At 48.1% G+C, this 15,623-nt stretch overlaps 2 protein-coding genes and 2 pseudogenes across 2 annotated transcripts; 2 read left to right on the plus strand and 2 right to left on the minus strand.

Moving 5' to 3' along the window:
* Positions 1-5,036: 5,036 nt before the first annotated feature.
* LOC137757408 (40-kDa huntingtin-associated protein) lies at positions 5,037-7,130 on the minus strand. Its single transcript, XM_068534098.1, has one exon. It carries the CDS (start codon positions 6,941-6,943, stop codon positions 5,807-5,809), a length of 1,137 nt encoding a protein of 378 aa, XP_068390199.1. The 5' UTR covers positions 6,944-7,130; the 3' UTR covers positions 5,037-5,806.
* Positions 7,131-8,147: 1,017 nt separating this feature from the next.
* LOC137757409 (histone H2A-Bbd type 2/3-like) lies at positions 8,148-8,767 on the minus strand. The gene has a single exon (XM_068534099.1). The coding sequence runs from the start codon at positions 8,667-8,669 to the stop codon at positions 8,340-8,342; it is 330 nt and encodes a 109-aa protein (XP_068390200.1). The 5' UTR covers positions 8,670-8,767; the 3' UTR covers positions 8,148-8,339.
* On the plus strand, positions 8,668-12,074 carry LOC137756492 (uncharacterized; annotated as a pseudogene).
* Positions 12,074-12,862, plus strand: LOC137756493 (uncharacterized; annotated as a pseudogene).
* Positions 12,863-15,623: the final 2,761 nt, after the last annotated feature.

The raw sequence follows: 15,623 nt of genomic DNA on the forward strand, positions 1-15,623 counted from the left end.
AAGTCCTTGACTGTTAATCTTATTGGTGTTCCCTTTTAAGTGAGTCATTTTTTTTCTTGTTACATTCAAGATTTTCTCTGTGACTTTTATCATTTCTTTGATTTTCAGAATTTTTACTATGATGCATCTGTTTGCGAATCTCATTATCTTTATCCTGCTAGTTTATTGAGTTTCTTGGGATGTGTGGGTTATTGTTTTTCAATAAATTTAGGAAGTTTTCTGATATTTTTTTGGACATTTTTTCTACTCTCTTCTCTCTTCTGGTATTCTCATTACACCTGTGTCGGTGCACTTGATGGTGTCCCACATTTCTCTGAGGCTCTGTTCATTTTTCTTCATTCTTTTTCACTCATTTTCAGCTTGCATACTCTCTATTGAACTGTCTTCAAATTTTCTAATTCTTTCTTCTGCTAGTTGAAATCTGTTGAACCCATCTAGTGAATTATTTATTTCAGTTATTGTACTTTTCAACTCCAGAATTTCCTTTTGGTTCTTTTTTCTATCTCTGTATTGATATTCTATATTTGATGTGACATTGCCATCGTATGGACCTTTACTTTTTTAACCATGCTTTCCTTTAGTTCTGTGAACATATTTGTAATGACTACTTTGAAGTCTTTTTCTGTTAGATCTGACAGCTACTTGCTATCATGGGCAGTTTCTGTTGCCTACTTCCCCCCCCCCCCAACCCCAGTGTCTGAATCATACTTTGTTTCTTCGCATGTCTCATAATTTTTTTTGTTGGAAACTAGACATTTTAGACAATATATTGTAGTAAGTCTGACTGTTGGTCCACTCCCCACCCCAGGGTTGGTTATTGTTAATTCTTCTTCTACTTCTTCTTTAGTGACTAGCTGGACTATATTAGTGAAGTCTGTCCCCTTGCCCCCATGATGTTTTACCCTGGAATGACAGTAATATTGGCAGGACTCTCTTTGCCTGACCACATCCAGCTGTTAAACTCCACAAATTGCCAGCTGATAATATACTGTTTTCATCAAAGCCTTGGGAGCATAAATTGGTCTTCAAACTAATTCAATCATCACATTGCAGCTCCTTTGAAGAATAGTTTCTGAGGTTCATGCTTGATATTTGTTCTGACCCCAGGAAGGCTCCTACCTGGCTGATAGTCTGTATTTTCATTAAATCCACAAGTTTCTACCCAGTGCCTTTCACTACAACCTCCACTGTTCTTGAGGGTGTCCTTAGGTTTGAACTTCTCCATGCTCTCTTGTAAATAAAATCAGTTCCTTTGGGAAGACATTAGGAGCTAGCTGTTTTATGGTCTGCTCCTCCCTTTGGGCAAAATCTCTGAGCCAGGGCTCTGGAACTGGGGTTGGGGACAATGGCCAGCTTCTTTCTGAGTGACACTCCTGCTCTAGGAGTTGAACATTTGGAAGGGGGCCTCAGCCTGAAGTGGAACCACCAACTCATAAGCCAGGGAAAGAGCAAGATGATCAGGACCCCGGTCTTCTCAACACACTGCACCCAACGTAGAGCCTCAGTCTGGTAAGTGGGGGCTGAGTGGAAGAGGGGAACTGCCACTTCTCAACCACACTTGCCTGGGACTCAGCCTCAGCAGCAACACATAGTTGGGGTCAGATGAGAAATGTTGATATACTGCTCCTCCCAGGAAGAAAGCCCTCTGGAGGGAAGAGAAAGCTACAGCAGTCTGGAGTGGAGCGATGAGTGGGGTGGGGGGTGGGGGGTGGGGGGTGGGTGGGAAGGGAGGGAGCGGTCTTGGTTCAAATACTACAGATTTCTGCTTTATAAAATTTTTATAGATTTTCTTGATAGGTGTTTCTCTGTTTTCTGTTTGCAGTAGACATTCATTTCACATATTCTAAAAGTTTAAAATCTCACTAAGAAATTTTAATGTATTACTCTTTTGAAAAATATACTGTGACTTGTTTATAGACTTTCACTTTCTTCCCTTGGCAACTACTGTGCCCAACTTCAAACATGTTCATCAGTACAGTCTTTTTTCTTCACAATTAAAAAAAAACACGAATGTTTCAGAATTGCTATTCCCATATCCCTTCAAAAAGCAAGCCTGCTAAGAATGGTTCAAGATATTACCGATGTTCTGAGTTCTTTTCAGGTTGAGACTATATAGGCAAAGAATTGCATTAAAAAATACAGGCATGCGTTTTTTTCTTTTCTCCTTGCAAGTGTTTGTTAATTATTTGAAGTATAGTTGAGTTCGTCTTTTTGGTTTGTTTTAGGATTATTGTTCTCCTATCATTGTTGATTTTACTTTATCTTTTTAATATGTAGAACATTAACATGATTACAAAAGTCAACACTATAAAAATCTTTTCACCCCTTGTAGCTAACCAATTTTATTTGTTTCTTGTTTACCTTTCTGTGTTTCTTCTATAGAGATAAGCATATATGTGTGTGTGTGTGTGTGTGTGTGTGTGTGTGTATATGTATATATATATATACATATACACACACACACACACATACATACATATATGGGACAAAGGATCAAAATCTCAATGGAAAAATGTGTAAAAGATATAAATGAATATATATTCATAAATTAGAAATATTAGCTATTAATCTGTAATATATGTTGTAAATATTTTTTCCCAGTTTGTCTTTTGACTTTATGTGTTTTAACCATGTAAAGGTTTTTAATTAAAAAAAATTTTTATGAAGTCAAATTTACCAATTTTTAATTTTGCTGTATTTGATTTTAAGTCATAGTTAGAAAGTATTTCCCTTCACTAAGGCTAAAGAAAAATTTTGTAATATTTTCTCCTGATACTTGTATGGTATATTTTAAAATATTTAGACCCCTATATATCTAGAGTTTATTTTTGTGTATGGTGTGAGATATGGATCTACTTTTTTTCTCAATAGCTTTCCAGTTGTCCCAGAACCATTTATTAAAATGTCCATCTTTTCTCTAGAGACTTGAGATGCTGTCTTTATCTTACACTAAATTTTCATATGTATCTATCTGGCTCTATTTTTGGACATTTTATTCACTTCAGAGGTCTGTTTGCCTATTCCTACACCACAACCCCACTGTTTTACTTAAGGATGCTTCATTGTATACTTTAATACCTTGTCAGTCTACTCTTCCCTCATAGTTTTTCCTTTTTAGTGTTTTCCTGGCTATTCTTTCTTGTTCGCTTTTTCATATGAACTTAGTATCAATATGTCTAGGTCCCTAAAAAAGCTTGTTGGAACTTTTATTGGAATTGCAATATACTTATAAGTTACTTTATGGAGAACTAACATGTTTATGGTGTTGAGTCATCCTAAACAAGAACAAGGGAGGCCTTTCCGTATGTTGAAGTTTTCATTTGTGTCTTTCAGGAGTGTTTAAGCTTTTTCTAGTCCAGGTTTGAACATTTCTTGTTGTTTATTCCTAAATATTTCATCTTCCTTGCTGCTACTGTAAATGGTCGTTTTCTCTACCATCATGTCCTCTAACAGGTTATTGTGTATATATATGAAGGCTACTGATTTCTGTGTGTTAGATTTATATCCTGTAACTTTACTGAATTCTGGGATTTTTTGGACGTATTTTTAGTATTCATTCTCTAGGAGCTGCCAATTCTGTCAGGGTTGGCAATCTTCTGCAAAGAGGTAAGAAGTAAATATTTAAAACTTGATGGGCCAAGAGGCAAAATTGAGAATATCATGTAGGTATCTATACAAAAAGAGAATTTAAAAATTTCCACAAATTGATGAAATACAAAATATAATAATTTTTGTAATACAGGTCTATTCATGTGAAGATTACAGTTATTTTGGGGGGACAACATTTTACTTAACTATGGTACAAAGTTAGTGTTCCCTACCAGTAAAATCAATCCAAATGTTCATCTGTTAAGGCTGATCTGTAATGAGATTCTATATATTTCATTTTTTAAATATACCTTTTAAAACAGGTACTGTTAAACACTGACATCATGGAATAATTACATATATATATATATATATATATATATAGAGAGAGAGAGAGAGAGAGAGAGAGAGAGATTGATTCTGTTGTTTTTGTTTCTCTGGAGAACTCTAATACTGCTCGTATACCCAATACCAGGCTCTCTGGTACTCCCTCCCCCCCACCTCCTCAAAGCAAGGAGTTCAGACCAGAGGTCTAAGGAGGCTTTTCCTTGCGCCCAAACCCAAATGCTGTCACCAGCCACAGCCCATAATTCCGAAGCATTCTTGTCACGAGGACAGTAAGGAAGGCGGCCAGGGCTGCAGCCCAGGCTGACAAGAGTGTACCAGAAAAAGCAAAAGCACAAGGGAGCGAGCACCCTTACCACTTCGGCAACAAGCTTGCACTAGGCCTTTAGGGCTCGGAAAGACCCTTCCCGGCGGCCAAGTGAGAGCACAGGAAGGGTGGCCGAATCTGTCCCAAACGGGCCTCCCCTACACTTCCTTAGCCACTGCTTCCACACTGCTGAAACAGAAGTAGAAAAGAATACCCTAGAAGTCCCATCCATTTGGGGACACTTAACCCATAGTGACAACACTCCACATATTCCCCCTCCCCCCCTCAAATACACAAAACCAAGATCTGTTCCCAAACTGTGTCCTTAAATCTCACCTCAAAAGATTAGTGCTGTCTACAACTTCAGCCTAAAGGATGCGTTTTCCCAAGCCGAATGAATGAGAATGAGATTACATTCTGAAGAGTTCCTACCATCACTCTCAACACTAAAGAGAATAAAATTGAATTTGAGAAAACAGCTAAGTCGGTTTGCACGCAACGTCTGGACCAAAACGCCTTGGAAATTTAGTGTTTAAAAATGGAACGCCATCCTGCTTTTGGGGAACAAGGGCACAGTCTGGCACACACACGATCACACAATACCAAAGCAGCGTGCTGATTTTACACATTTGAGTTAACTAAGATTTGTAGAAGGATCCGCACTACAAATGAAAGCTGCCACGTGGACTACCCGCACCTCTCGAAACGGAGCCAGAACTGAAAACTCCAATGCACAGCTGACACCTCTGCTGTGGAGCCCACCCCGCCCTCACCCTCACCCCCACTCCCACCCCGCTCTGCACCGAACACATTCGCACTGCAGCTGAGAAAGGCCACATCGCAAATGACCTCTGTAGATTCATAGGCACACTGTCCACTTCCGAATGAACGAATCCATCTTGGAGCTAAAAGGGAGCTATCTGCTTCTGCTTGCCGCCTCCTGCCAGGGAGATAAGCTATTCCCATTTCATAGATGAGGTAAATCCGAACCACAAGCTAGGAGGGTCAGAATGGCTTTATCATGGACTGAGGGCTGTAGCGACAACAGCCTAGTACTGAATCCAGTGATTCCCACGAACACGTACGGGGCGCGTGAAACGCAGGGGGAACTGGGCGATCACGCAGGCGGACATCGAAATACGCTAAGCAATCAGAGTCACCGTGAAAAACTCATGCAGCTTAAGTAGCGAGCCAGAGCTGTGCAAATTAATCCTCAGTCGGAAAGAAGGACGCGGGGGGAGGGGAGCCTTGCGGGGGAAGAGGGGTGGGTGGCGACAGTCGGGTGAAAACAGAAGAGGAAAGGGGGCGGAAGGGGCTCTCATGGTTCTGTTGCCGTTTCTGGGGAAGAGAGTCGGAGACTCTGCTCCGATTCTACCATATGGTTTCTTTTCTGCCACTACTGTGGAAACAACGTAACTTGTAGTCAACCGCATTCCTCTGGTGGCAACAGGGGCAAGATACACTGCAAAGGCAGAAGCGCCGGGTCAACGCCTCTCGTGTCCCCGTAAACGCGCAGGCGGGTGCGTGAGGTTCGGGGACAGGCACAGAGTCGCTGGGAGTGACTCGTCAGATCCCCTGGCCCGACGGGGAGATGGTTTCCTGCAGAACGAGGTGCAGGAGGTGGTTCTGCTCGGCGCTCAACAGGGGCCACATCTCCACCTGCAGCGACTTGACGGCTTCCGTGTCCTTCTCGTGGGTGGCCATGACCAAGGACTGCAGCAGCAGGAAGAGCTCCTCGGGAAGCGGGCCGCTGCCGTCCTGCCCGTGGCCGTCGAAGGCCTCCCAGGAGTACTTCTCCAGGGTGTGCGCGTGCTCCGGCAGGAGCTTGGCGGGCGGCGGCTGCAGGAGCAGCAGCAGCAGCACGCGGGACACCTCGCAGCGGACCAGCACGTCGGCGAAGGCGCCCAGCGCGGCGGGGGAGGGCGCGGCCGCGGAGCCCGCGCCGGGCGGGAGCAGCGCGAGCGGTGGGGCGGAGGCCGCGCCGGCCCCGGGCTGCGGCCCCGGCGGCTTGGGCTGCGGCTGCGGCGGGGGCTGCGGCCCCGGCGGCGGCAGCGGGTGGGCGCCGTGCTCCAGCGCCAGGCGCTGCATGCGCGTGAAGAGCGCCAGGGCGCCGCTGTAGTCGCGCGCCAGCAGCTGGCAGGACGCGGCGTCGCCGAGCGCCTGCAGCGCGGCCAGGGGCAGCTGGGGCAGCTGCAGCTGCGCGGCGCGTTGGAAGTGGCCGGCGGCGGCGGCCGGCTGGCCCAGGTCGCGCAGGGCGGCCGCCAGCTCGAGGCAGAGCGCGGCGGCGGCAGCCGGCTGGCCTAGCTCCAGGTGCAGGCGCACGGCGGCGCCCAGGGCGGCGGCGGCGGCCTGCAGCGGCTCCCCGTAGGCGGCGGGGCAGGCCAAGCGCTGGCGCGCGTCGCGCTCCTGCCGCAGGAAGAGGCGCGCGGCCTCGGTCAGCGCCAGCGCCTCCCCGGGCCCGTGGAAGAGCGCCTGCTGGCAGCGGGCCACGGCCAGCTGGCACCAGGCCGCGTACGGCAGGCACTCCTGGGCGCGCAGCTCGCGCCCCAGCTGGCTGAACTGCTCGCCGGCCTCCGCCACGTTCGGCTTCCGCAGGAACCGCTTCTTCAGCTTGTTGCACACCTGGCGGTAGCGCGCCAGGAAGTCCCCGGCCTCAGGCCCGGGACCCGAACCGCCGCCCAGACCGGCCGCGGAAGCCGCCATGTTCACCGCCTAGGCATTTCCGGGCGCGCTGACGCAAGTGGGCGCAAGTGCTGGGCGACGGCGGCGGGCTGAGACGCGCACCGCGTCGGGCTCCGGCCCACCGCGCGACCGCGCCGGCTCGGCCGCCCGGAGCTCTCGTCCTCCTGGTGATACACAAAATAGCAAGCGCGGAGGCCCGTCCGGGACTGGCTGCGGCTGGCGTATGCAAATCGAGGGCCCTGGGGCGGGGCCTGGCCCGCCGTCCGGGGTTCCGTGAGCAGACCAAGGGTGCTGGGGCGGGGCCTGGCCGGGCGCCCCCTGTTGCTAGGTGACAGCTTTTAAAAAAAAAATTTATTTATTTTATGTATTTATTTTTGGCAGTGTTGGGTCTTTGTTGCCGTGCAGGGGCTTTCTCTAGTTGCGGCGCGCGGGGGCTACTCTTCCGTGCCGTGCGCGGGCTTCTCATTGCGGTGGCTTCTCGTTGTGGAGCACGGCTTCTAGGCGCGCGGGCTTCCGTAGTTGTGGCACACGGCCTCAGTAGTTGTGGCTCTCGGGCTCTAGAGCACAGGCTCAGTAGTTGTGGCGCACGGCCGTCCTTGCTCCGCGGCATGTGGGATCTTCCCAGACCAGGGCTCCAACCGGTAGGTGACCGCTTGTTTACGCAGGTTGCCAAGCAGGGCATCTCTTGGCATCTCTAGGGGAACACAACCAAAAACTCTTGACCCCGCGTGCCCCTAATTCCGACTTTGCCTTTGTGTTGATCGTGTCCCGCCCACCCCAATCCCCATCACGCCTCCATCTTCCCGTCAAAGCCCCTGCCCCATATGGGAGTCCATGCCAAGCGCTCTGTCCACCCACCCCTGCATCCCGCACCCAGGGCGGTCGGTCGCCTTGGCACCTTCACCCTATCACGACGCTGCCCTCACGGTGTCGAGCGCCGCCGCAAGGAACCCCGTCCCTCTGGGGACTTTGGCCTGGCTCCGACTTGCTCAGAGCCAGCGGGGGAGCCTTCCGTTGTCCGGCCTCACCCGAGGCCCCAGTCCGCCCCCACCCCCGCCGCAGCCAGCCTCTCCCACCCAGGGCCACCCCATGCACTGTCGCCGTGAGAGACCGCTCCTCTCTGTCTGTCACCCCCGACTCCACCCCCCCACCCCCCAACTCCGGCCAGACCCCCGCCCTCCATCCCTCCGACGAGGGGGTGTCCCACCACCACCACCACCACCTCCCACGCCAAGTGAGGGAAGCACGCGCAGGGCGTCTCTTGAAACACTTTATTGACTCGCGATGACTGTGCCCAAGGGGGCGGGCAGGCCGGGGCTGCCCGGGCTGTGCGGTCGGTCGGTGAGCGGGCCTGGCGCCTGACGGCCGCGCCCCCCGCCCCGCCCCGGAGGCCGGGGACCCAGGTGTCGCTGGGCAGCTAGTGCTGGGCCGGGGCCGCCTGGGAGATGGTGCTAGTGCTGAAGAAGCCGCTGAGCAGCGCGTTGTTGCGGGCCGCCACGTCCACCAGCTCCGGAGTGAGGCGCCTCCTGCCGCTGTTCTGGGCCTCATGGCCCGCCCGCTCCAGGACCCTGGCCGTCAGGTACTGGATGATGGCCCCTAGGGAGACGGGTGCGGATGAGCTCAGGCGCTGGGCGTAGTGGCCCTCCCGCAGGAGGCGCTCCATGTGGCTCACGGAGCAGGACCGCTCGGCTCGGGCGGTGCGGGAGCGGCGACCGGGTGACCCTCCACGGCCCCTCTTCCCCGGCATGCTGGCCGTTGGGCAGCTTTCTGCGACGGCCTCGCTCTGCGGTGCGCTGGGATGAGGGGCGGTCGGTTGTGCCTGCTGGTCCCAACATCTCAACACAACCGGTGTTCTCAGTCCCCTACTCCGTATCCTAGCGACCACAGGCCGGGCCCTCATTGGTTGGGGGGGGGGGGCGGGCGGGGCGGGGCGGGGCGAGCACGCCCCGTAACACGTAGACCCTGTGAGGTCACTGCTTTCCCATAACCCCTCCCCCACCCCACCTCACCCCGCCCCCACCCCCACCGCCGGGGTCCTGGGCCTGCAAAGAAATGGCGCTGGCAGGACCCTGCTCGCCGTGCTCGCTGGACCCTCTCTTCGCTGGAACTCTCACTGTCCACCGGACGGGAACTGTGTACAGAGAAGGCAGCTAATGGCGGACCATCCAGGGGCACCAAGTATACACTGGCGGTGCTGGGCCACCATCACGACTATATATCTACTTCCAAGACGTTGGCAGCAGCCCAAAGAGAAACCCCTGTACCCGCCAGGCAGTCACTCCCCACTGCCCCCTCCTGCAGTGTCCCCCACCCCACCCCCCATAGTCCCCAGGCCACCACTCATCTGCTTCCTGTGCACAGACGTTTGCCTGCTCTGGAGACTTCCTAGAGATGGAAGCAGACAATAAATAGGTGGCCTTTTGTGTCCGGCTGCTTTCACTTATGTTTGCGTTAGGGTTCATCCACGCGGTAGCACCAATCAGCACTTCATGCCTTTTCCTGGCTGAATAATATTCCAATGCGTGGCTAGGCCACACGTGTTGTGTATCCGCTCAGCAGCTGAGGTACATTTGGGTGACTTCCACCTTGTGCCTGTTGGGCATAGTGCTGTGGTGAACATTCCTGTGCAGGGTTCTGCTTGAACGCCTGTTTTCAACTCACTTGGGTTTACAACCCATGGGATAGATCTATGGGTTTATTTCTGGACTCGTAGTTCTACTCCACTGATCTATGTGTCTATCCTTATGCTAGTGCCACATAGTTTTGAGAACTGTGGCTTTGGACTAAGTTTTGAAATAGGGACGTGTGAGTCCTCCATGCCTTGGTACACTCCCCAAAATGTATACTGTTAATCTTGTTCCTGGCCTTCCCGAAAGGGACCTACACCTTTTTAATCAGTGTGATTTTGAATTGGGGGAGAAACCTTTTGGGGACTATTGGACACTGGCCTTGAACTCACGCTGATTCCAAGAGACCCAAAGTGTCACTACGGTCCATCAGTTATAGTAGGAGATTATGGAGGTCTGGTGATCAATGAAATTTTAGCTTAGGCCCGTCTCCATTGGGTCCAGTGGGTGCCCAGACCCATCCTGTGGTTATGTCCACAGTTCTGGAAGGCAAAATTCGGAGAGACATATTCAGCAACTGGCAGACCCCACGACGTATCAGTTTCCTGACCTGCGGAGTGAGGGTTATTTTGGTAGGAAAGGCCAAATGGAAACCATTAGAACTGCCTCTATCTAGAAAAATAGTAAACCAAAAGCATTGCATATACCTGAGTGGATTTCAGAGATTAGTGGCACCATCAAGGACTAGAAACATGCAGGAGTGGTGATTTCCTGCATATCCCCATTAAACTAGCCTATTTGGCCTGTGCAGAAGACAGATGGGTCTTGGAGAATGACAGTGGATTTTCATAAGCTTGACCAGGTGGTGATTTCAATTTCAGGTGCTGTACTAATGTGGTTTCATTGCTTGAGCAAATTGAGATCTCCACTGCTACCTGGTATGGAGCTACTTAGCTGGCAAATGCGTTTTTCTCCATCCCTGTCCATAAGACCCACCAGATGCAGTTTGTTTTCAGCTTGTGAGGGCTGCAGTACACCTTTGCCATCCTACTTTAGGTATCTATTAACTCTCCATCTCTATGTCATCATTTATTTAGCAGGGATCTTGACCACCTTTTCCTTCCACAAGCTATCACACTAGTCCATTACACTGATGACATTATGCTGATTGGACCTAGTGAGCAAGAAGTAGCAACTTCCCTAGACTTACTGATAAGGTGTCTACTTGTATGGGGTGGGAATAAATCCAACTACAATTCAGGGATCTTCTATCTCAGTGAAATATCTAGGGGTCCAGTGTTGGTTATTCTGGCCCATTCCAAGTGACTCAGAAAGCTACTAATTTGAGTAGGGCCCAGAACCAGAGGAGGCTCTGGATCAGGTCCAGGGTGTCATGCAAGCTGCCTTGCCACTTGCGCCATATGATCCAGCAGACCCAATGGTGCTTGAAAGTGTCAGTGGCAGGAAGGGATGCTGTTTGGAGACTTTGGTAAGCCCCTACAGTATTTTAGAGCAAGGCTCTGCCATCTTTGCAGATGACTTCTCTCCTTTCGAGAAACAGCTGTTGGTCGGCTACCAGGCCTTCGTAGAAGCTGAATGCTTAACCGTGGGCCACGAGGTTACCATGCGACTTGAGCTGCCCATCATAAACTGGGTGGTATCTGACCCACCAAGCCATAAAGTTGGGGGTGCACAGCAGCACTCCATCATCCAAGGGAAGTGGTATATACATAACCAGGCCCAAGCAGGCCCTGAAGGCACAATAAGTTACACAAAGAAGTGGCCCAAATTCCCATGGTCCCTACCTTTGCTACACTGCCTTCTTTACCCCAGCCTGCACCTGTGGCCTCGTGGGGCATTCTCTATGGTCAGTTGCCAGGGGAAGAAAAGACTTGGGCCTGGTTTAGAGATGGTTCTGCGCGATCTGCAGGCAGCACCCCAGTTGGACAGCGGCAACGCGACGGCCTGTCTCTGGGGCATCCCTGAAGGACGTGGCGAAGGAAATGCTCCTAGTGGGAAGAACTTCGAGCAATGCACCTGACTGCTTGGAAGGGTAACTGGCCAGATGTGCGGTTATATACCAGTCCATGGGCCCTGGCCAATGTTTTAGGTGGATGGTCAGGGACTTGGGAAGAATATGATTGGAAAATTGGCAACAAAGGAATTTGGGGAAGAGGTATGGATAGACCTCTCTGGATGGGCAAAAAATGTAACAGTATTCGTGTCCCATGTGAATGCTCACCAAAGGGTGACCTCAGCAGAGGAGGACGTTAGTAATCAAGTAGATAGGATGACCCGTTCTGTGGATTCCAATTGGCCTCTTTCCCCAGACACAAAGTGTCCTCTTTCCTACAGCAAAGTGTCTGTGGTGCCAGGGATGGAGGTGATGTGTGGGCTCAGCAACATGGACTTCCACTCACCAAGTCCAGCCCGGCTATGGCCACTGCTGAGTGCCCAATCTGCCAGCAACAGAGACTAGTACTGAGTCCCGATATGGTACCAATCCCCAGACTGATCAGCCAGCTCCCTGGTGGCAGGTTGATTACCTTGGACCACTTCCACTGTGGAAAGGGCAGCTGGCTTGATAGATGGGTGGAAGGGCCCCTTGCAGACTCACTTACAGTGCCAGCTAGGTGGAGATACCCTCTGGGGCAGGGGCAAGGTTCTCCAGAAGGCTGTATACACTCAGAGTCAGCGTTCAGTGTACGGTGCTGTTTTTCCCAGAGCCAGGATTCACGGTGCAGGCATCAGGCGCTGGAAATGGGGGTGGCACCACTCTCTATTACCCCCAGTGACCTACAGGCAAAAGCTTTGCTTCCTGTTTCTGCAGCATCATGCTCTGCTGGCCTAGAGGTCTTAGCTCCAGAGGGAGGAGGCTTCCACAAGGAAACACAACAATGATTCCATTGAACCGGAAGTTAAAACTGTCCCTCAGCCACTTTGGGCTCCTCATGCCTCTGAATCAACAGGCAAGGAATGGACTTCCTGTGCTGGCTGGGGCGATTGATCCTGACTACCAAGGGGAAATTGGACTGCTGGTCCACACTGGAGGTAAGGAAGACTATGTCTGGAATATGGGACATCCCTTAGGGTGTCTCTTAGTATTACTTACCATGCCCTATGATTAAAGCCAATGGAAAAGTACAATAACCCGATTCAGGCAGGAGTACTAATGGCCCATATCCTAGAGGATGAAGTTTGGGTCATCCTACCAGCGAAAGAGCTACAACCGGTTGAGGTGTTTGCTGAGGGCAAATGGAATATGGAACAGATAGTGGAAGAAGGTAATTATGAAAGCAATGATGAACATGTGACCACTTACAGAAACAAGGGCTATAATTGTCATGAGTATTTCCTTCTTATTTTGTTATGAATATGTTTGTGTGTATATAAACATATATTAAGCAAATATCTTTGTTTTTATTATTCTTCTATTGCTTTATTATGTAACCTATATCATATAGAGGTTATTGACTTTATATCATAGTATTTAAGTATTGTTAACTTTCCATGATATTATTCAAGTTAAGGATACCGGGGAAGAGTAGGAGACATCACTCGAGGACTTAACCTCCTCTTCTGAGGAAGGCGTTAGTGTGTTTTACTTTGTACTGCAGAATAGTTATATCATATGAGATGGAATTAAGATCTACTATTGTCTTTACTTGGAGAGTAAGTGTGATGTAAGGAGATGTGTATAAGTGCCAAGTAGAAAACGGGTGGAATTGTGATGGCTAATTTTATGTGTCAAGTTGACTGGGCTAAGGGATGCCAAAATAGGTGGTAAAACATTATTTCTGGGTGTGTCTGTGAAGATGTTTCGCTCGCATTTGAATGGCAAACTGAATAAAGAAGATTCGCCCTCAGCGATGTGGGTGGCATCATTCAATCCTTTGAGGGCCCAAATAGACTAAAAAGGCAAAAGAAGGGCCGATTTCCTCTCTTCTTGAGCTGGGACATCTATCTTTTCCTGCCTTTGGACATTGGAGGTCATGGTTCTAGGGCCTTCAGACTCTGTTACACCAGTCAGTGCCTCCTACTTCGGACTCAGACTGAATTGTACCACCAGCTTTCCTGGTTCTCCAGATTGCAGAGGGCAGGTTGTGGAATTTCTCAGCCTCCGTAAACTGCGTGAGCCAATTCCAATAATAAATCTCCTCTCATATATATCTATATTTATCTAATTGGTTGTGTTTTTCTGGAGAACCCTGACAAATACTCCCACCCCCCCACCCCCACTTTCATACTCTTTGGAAGCAAGTCACTAAGTGCAGCCCACACTCTAGGAGTTAAGCCCTAGAGTTAAGGGAGTATCTCCTAAATTATTTGGAATTCTTCTGTATGGGAGATTTGCCTCTTCTCTACTTTTTATTTATTTATATCCATATGGACTCATGTATATTTATTTTATACTTTGGGTTATAATCCAATACAACAGTATTTGTTTTTGTTGCTCAAATTGTTCCAACTTTGGGAGTTCTTTCAGGTTGGCTCCTCTGTCCGTTTGCCATGCACCCATACTTTTGGTTTTTGAGCACTTCTTCACTTTCTGATGCTTCAAAATGCTCCAGGCTCATTTTGTATTTGTCCCTGCCCCAACACTAAAATAAGCTACTTCTCCAGTGAACCCTGGTTCTTTTCTTTGGAGAATGGTGTGAAACCAGTATCTTGGTACTGGGTGTGTTTGTTGTTAGTAGAGTACCATTGCTTCTGGACCCTCTCAGCTGTCAGAGCTAGGAAATTTACTTGTGTATATTGACTCATGTATATACACGTATCTAATTTTTGTATTTATTCGTCTCTCTCTCTCTCTATATATATATTAAGTTAAATATAAGTACATACTGATGTCTCTGAATCTAATCCAGTACCACATGGTTCATTGTAGCCTTCCCTTCCCCCTTCCTTATTTGTAACTTCTTTCAGACAATGAGAAACCCTGGTTTCTTCCATCCACCATCCATTTACTTATTTTTCAATCCTAATATTCATATACGGCTGTTTCAAAATTCTTCACCCATATCCCCTTGAGAAACAACTTTGCCATTTAGACACACTGTTTATGTACAGTTTCTTTTGTCTTTAGTTTTATATTTTCCAGTGAAAACACGATTTTCCAGAGTTACTTTTGCCAATTCCTTTCTTCCTCCACCTCGTTTGGCTAACAAATGAGCCACTCAATAGTTTATTTTGATTGCAGCCTCTTTTCATTTTTTATTTTTGTGAAGAAATTATGTTGTGATATTTCTATTTAAATCTTCTAAGTTTTCTGACTGTTGCTTTCCCATGAGTAAGGAATATTGTGATGAGTGCTTAGTCTGGTGATGTCAATGTATGTTGGATTCTTTTAACACAGCTATAGTCTCATTACATAATAAACACACCATCTATTTTGCCATCTATTTTGATAACAAAGTAACCCACACTCCACTGTGCCTTAAGAATGCAACATTTGAAATCCACTTTGCAACGAAAAGTAATTAATTAATTAATTAATTAAAAATAAAAATGGTCCACATCAAAAATAAATAAATAAATAAATAGATAAAATTCCTAGGCAGAAGGCCCTTTTAAAAATGTTTTACTACTTTCTAGTTTTATTTTATTGTGATCAATCAGACAGTGTTGTTTGCAATATTTGTACTTTATGAAATTATTGATCTTTTCTTTGTGACCGAACATATGATCAATTTCTGTGATGTGGACACCTGAGAAGATGTCTTCTTTAATACTAGTGTGTAATGCATAAAATCAACATTTTCATGTTGTCTAGGTCCTCTACATTATTACTTAATTTTTGCCTACTTGAGCTGTCTTAGAGTGATATATTCAAGTCTCCTATCTTTAGTGTGTTTTTATCTCTGATTCTATACATCTTCTATATTTTTTGCTTCATAAAACTAGTTACTGTGTTATATGATTCATATTGAATTGCAGATTTTAGTGTCAAAAAGCACCCTTCTTTGTCACATTCAATGTTTCTGGCTTGAATTCTGCTTTGTCTGATATAAGAAACACTACCCCTGATTTCTTATTGTTCCATTTGCCTTGTACATCTTTATCCCTTCTTTTATTTTTGGCTTTTCTCAATCATTTTGCTCTCTGTGGTCTGTTGCCTGCAGCATATGATTGGT

Source organism: Eschrichtius robustus, chromosome X (genome assembly GCF_028021215.1).
Source record: "Eschrichtius robustus isolate mEscRob2 chromosome X, mEscRob2.pri, whole genome shotgun sequence".
Taxonomy (NCBI): domain Eukaryota; kingdom Metazoa; phylum Chordata; class Mammalia; order Artiodactyla; family Eschrichtiidae; genus Eschrichtius; species Eschrichtius robustus.

What these genes read in the sequence shown, in the direction of transcription:
- LOC137757409 (XM_068534099.1), bottom strand. Translation starts at nt 8,669, where the DNA reads ATGCCGGGGAAGAGGGGCCGTGGAGGGTCACCCGGTCGCCGCTCCCGC.
- LOC137757408 (XM_068534098.1), bottom strand. Translation starts at nt 6,943, where the DNA reads ATGGCGGCTTCCGCGGCCGGTCTGGGCGGCGGTTCGGGTCCCGGGCCT.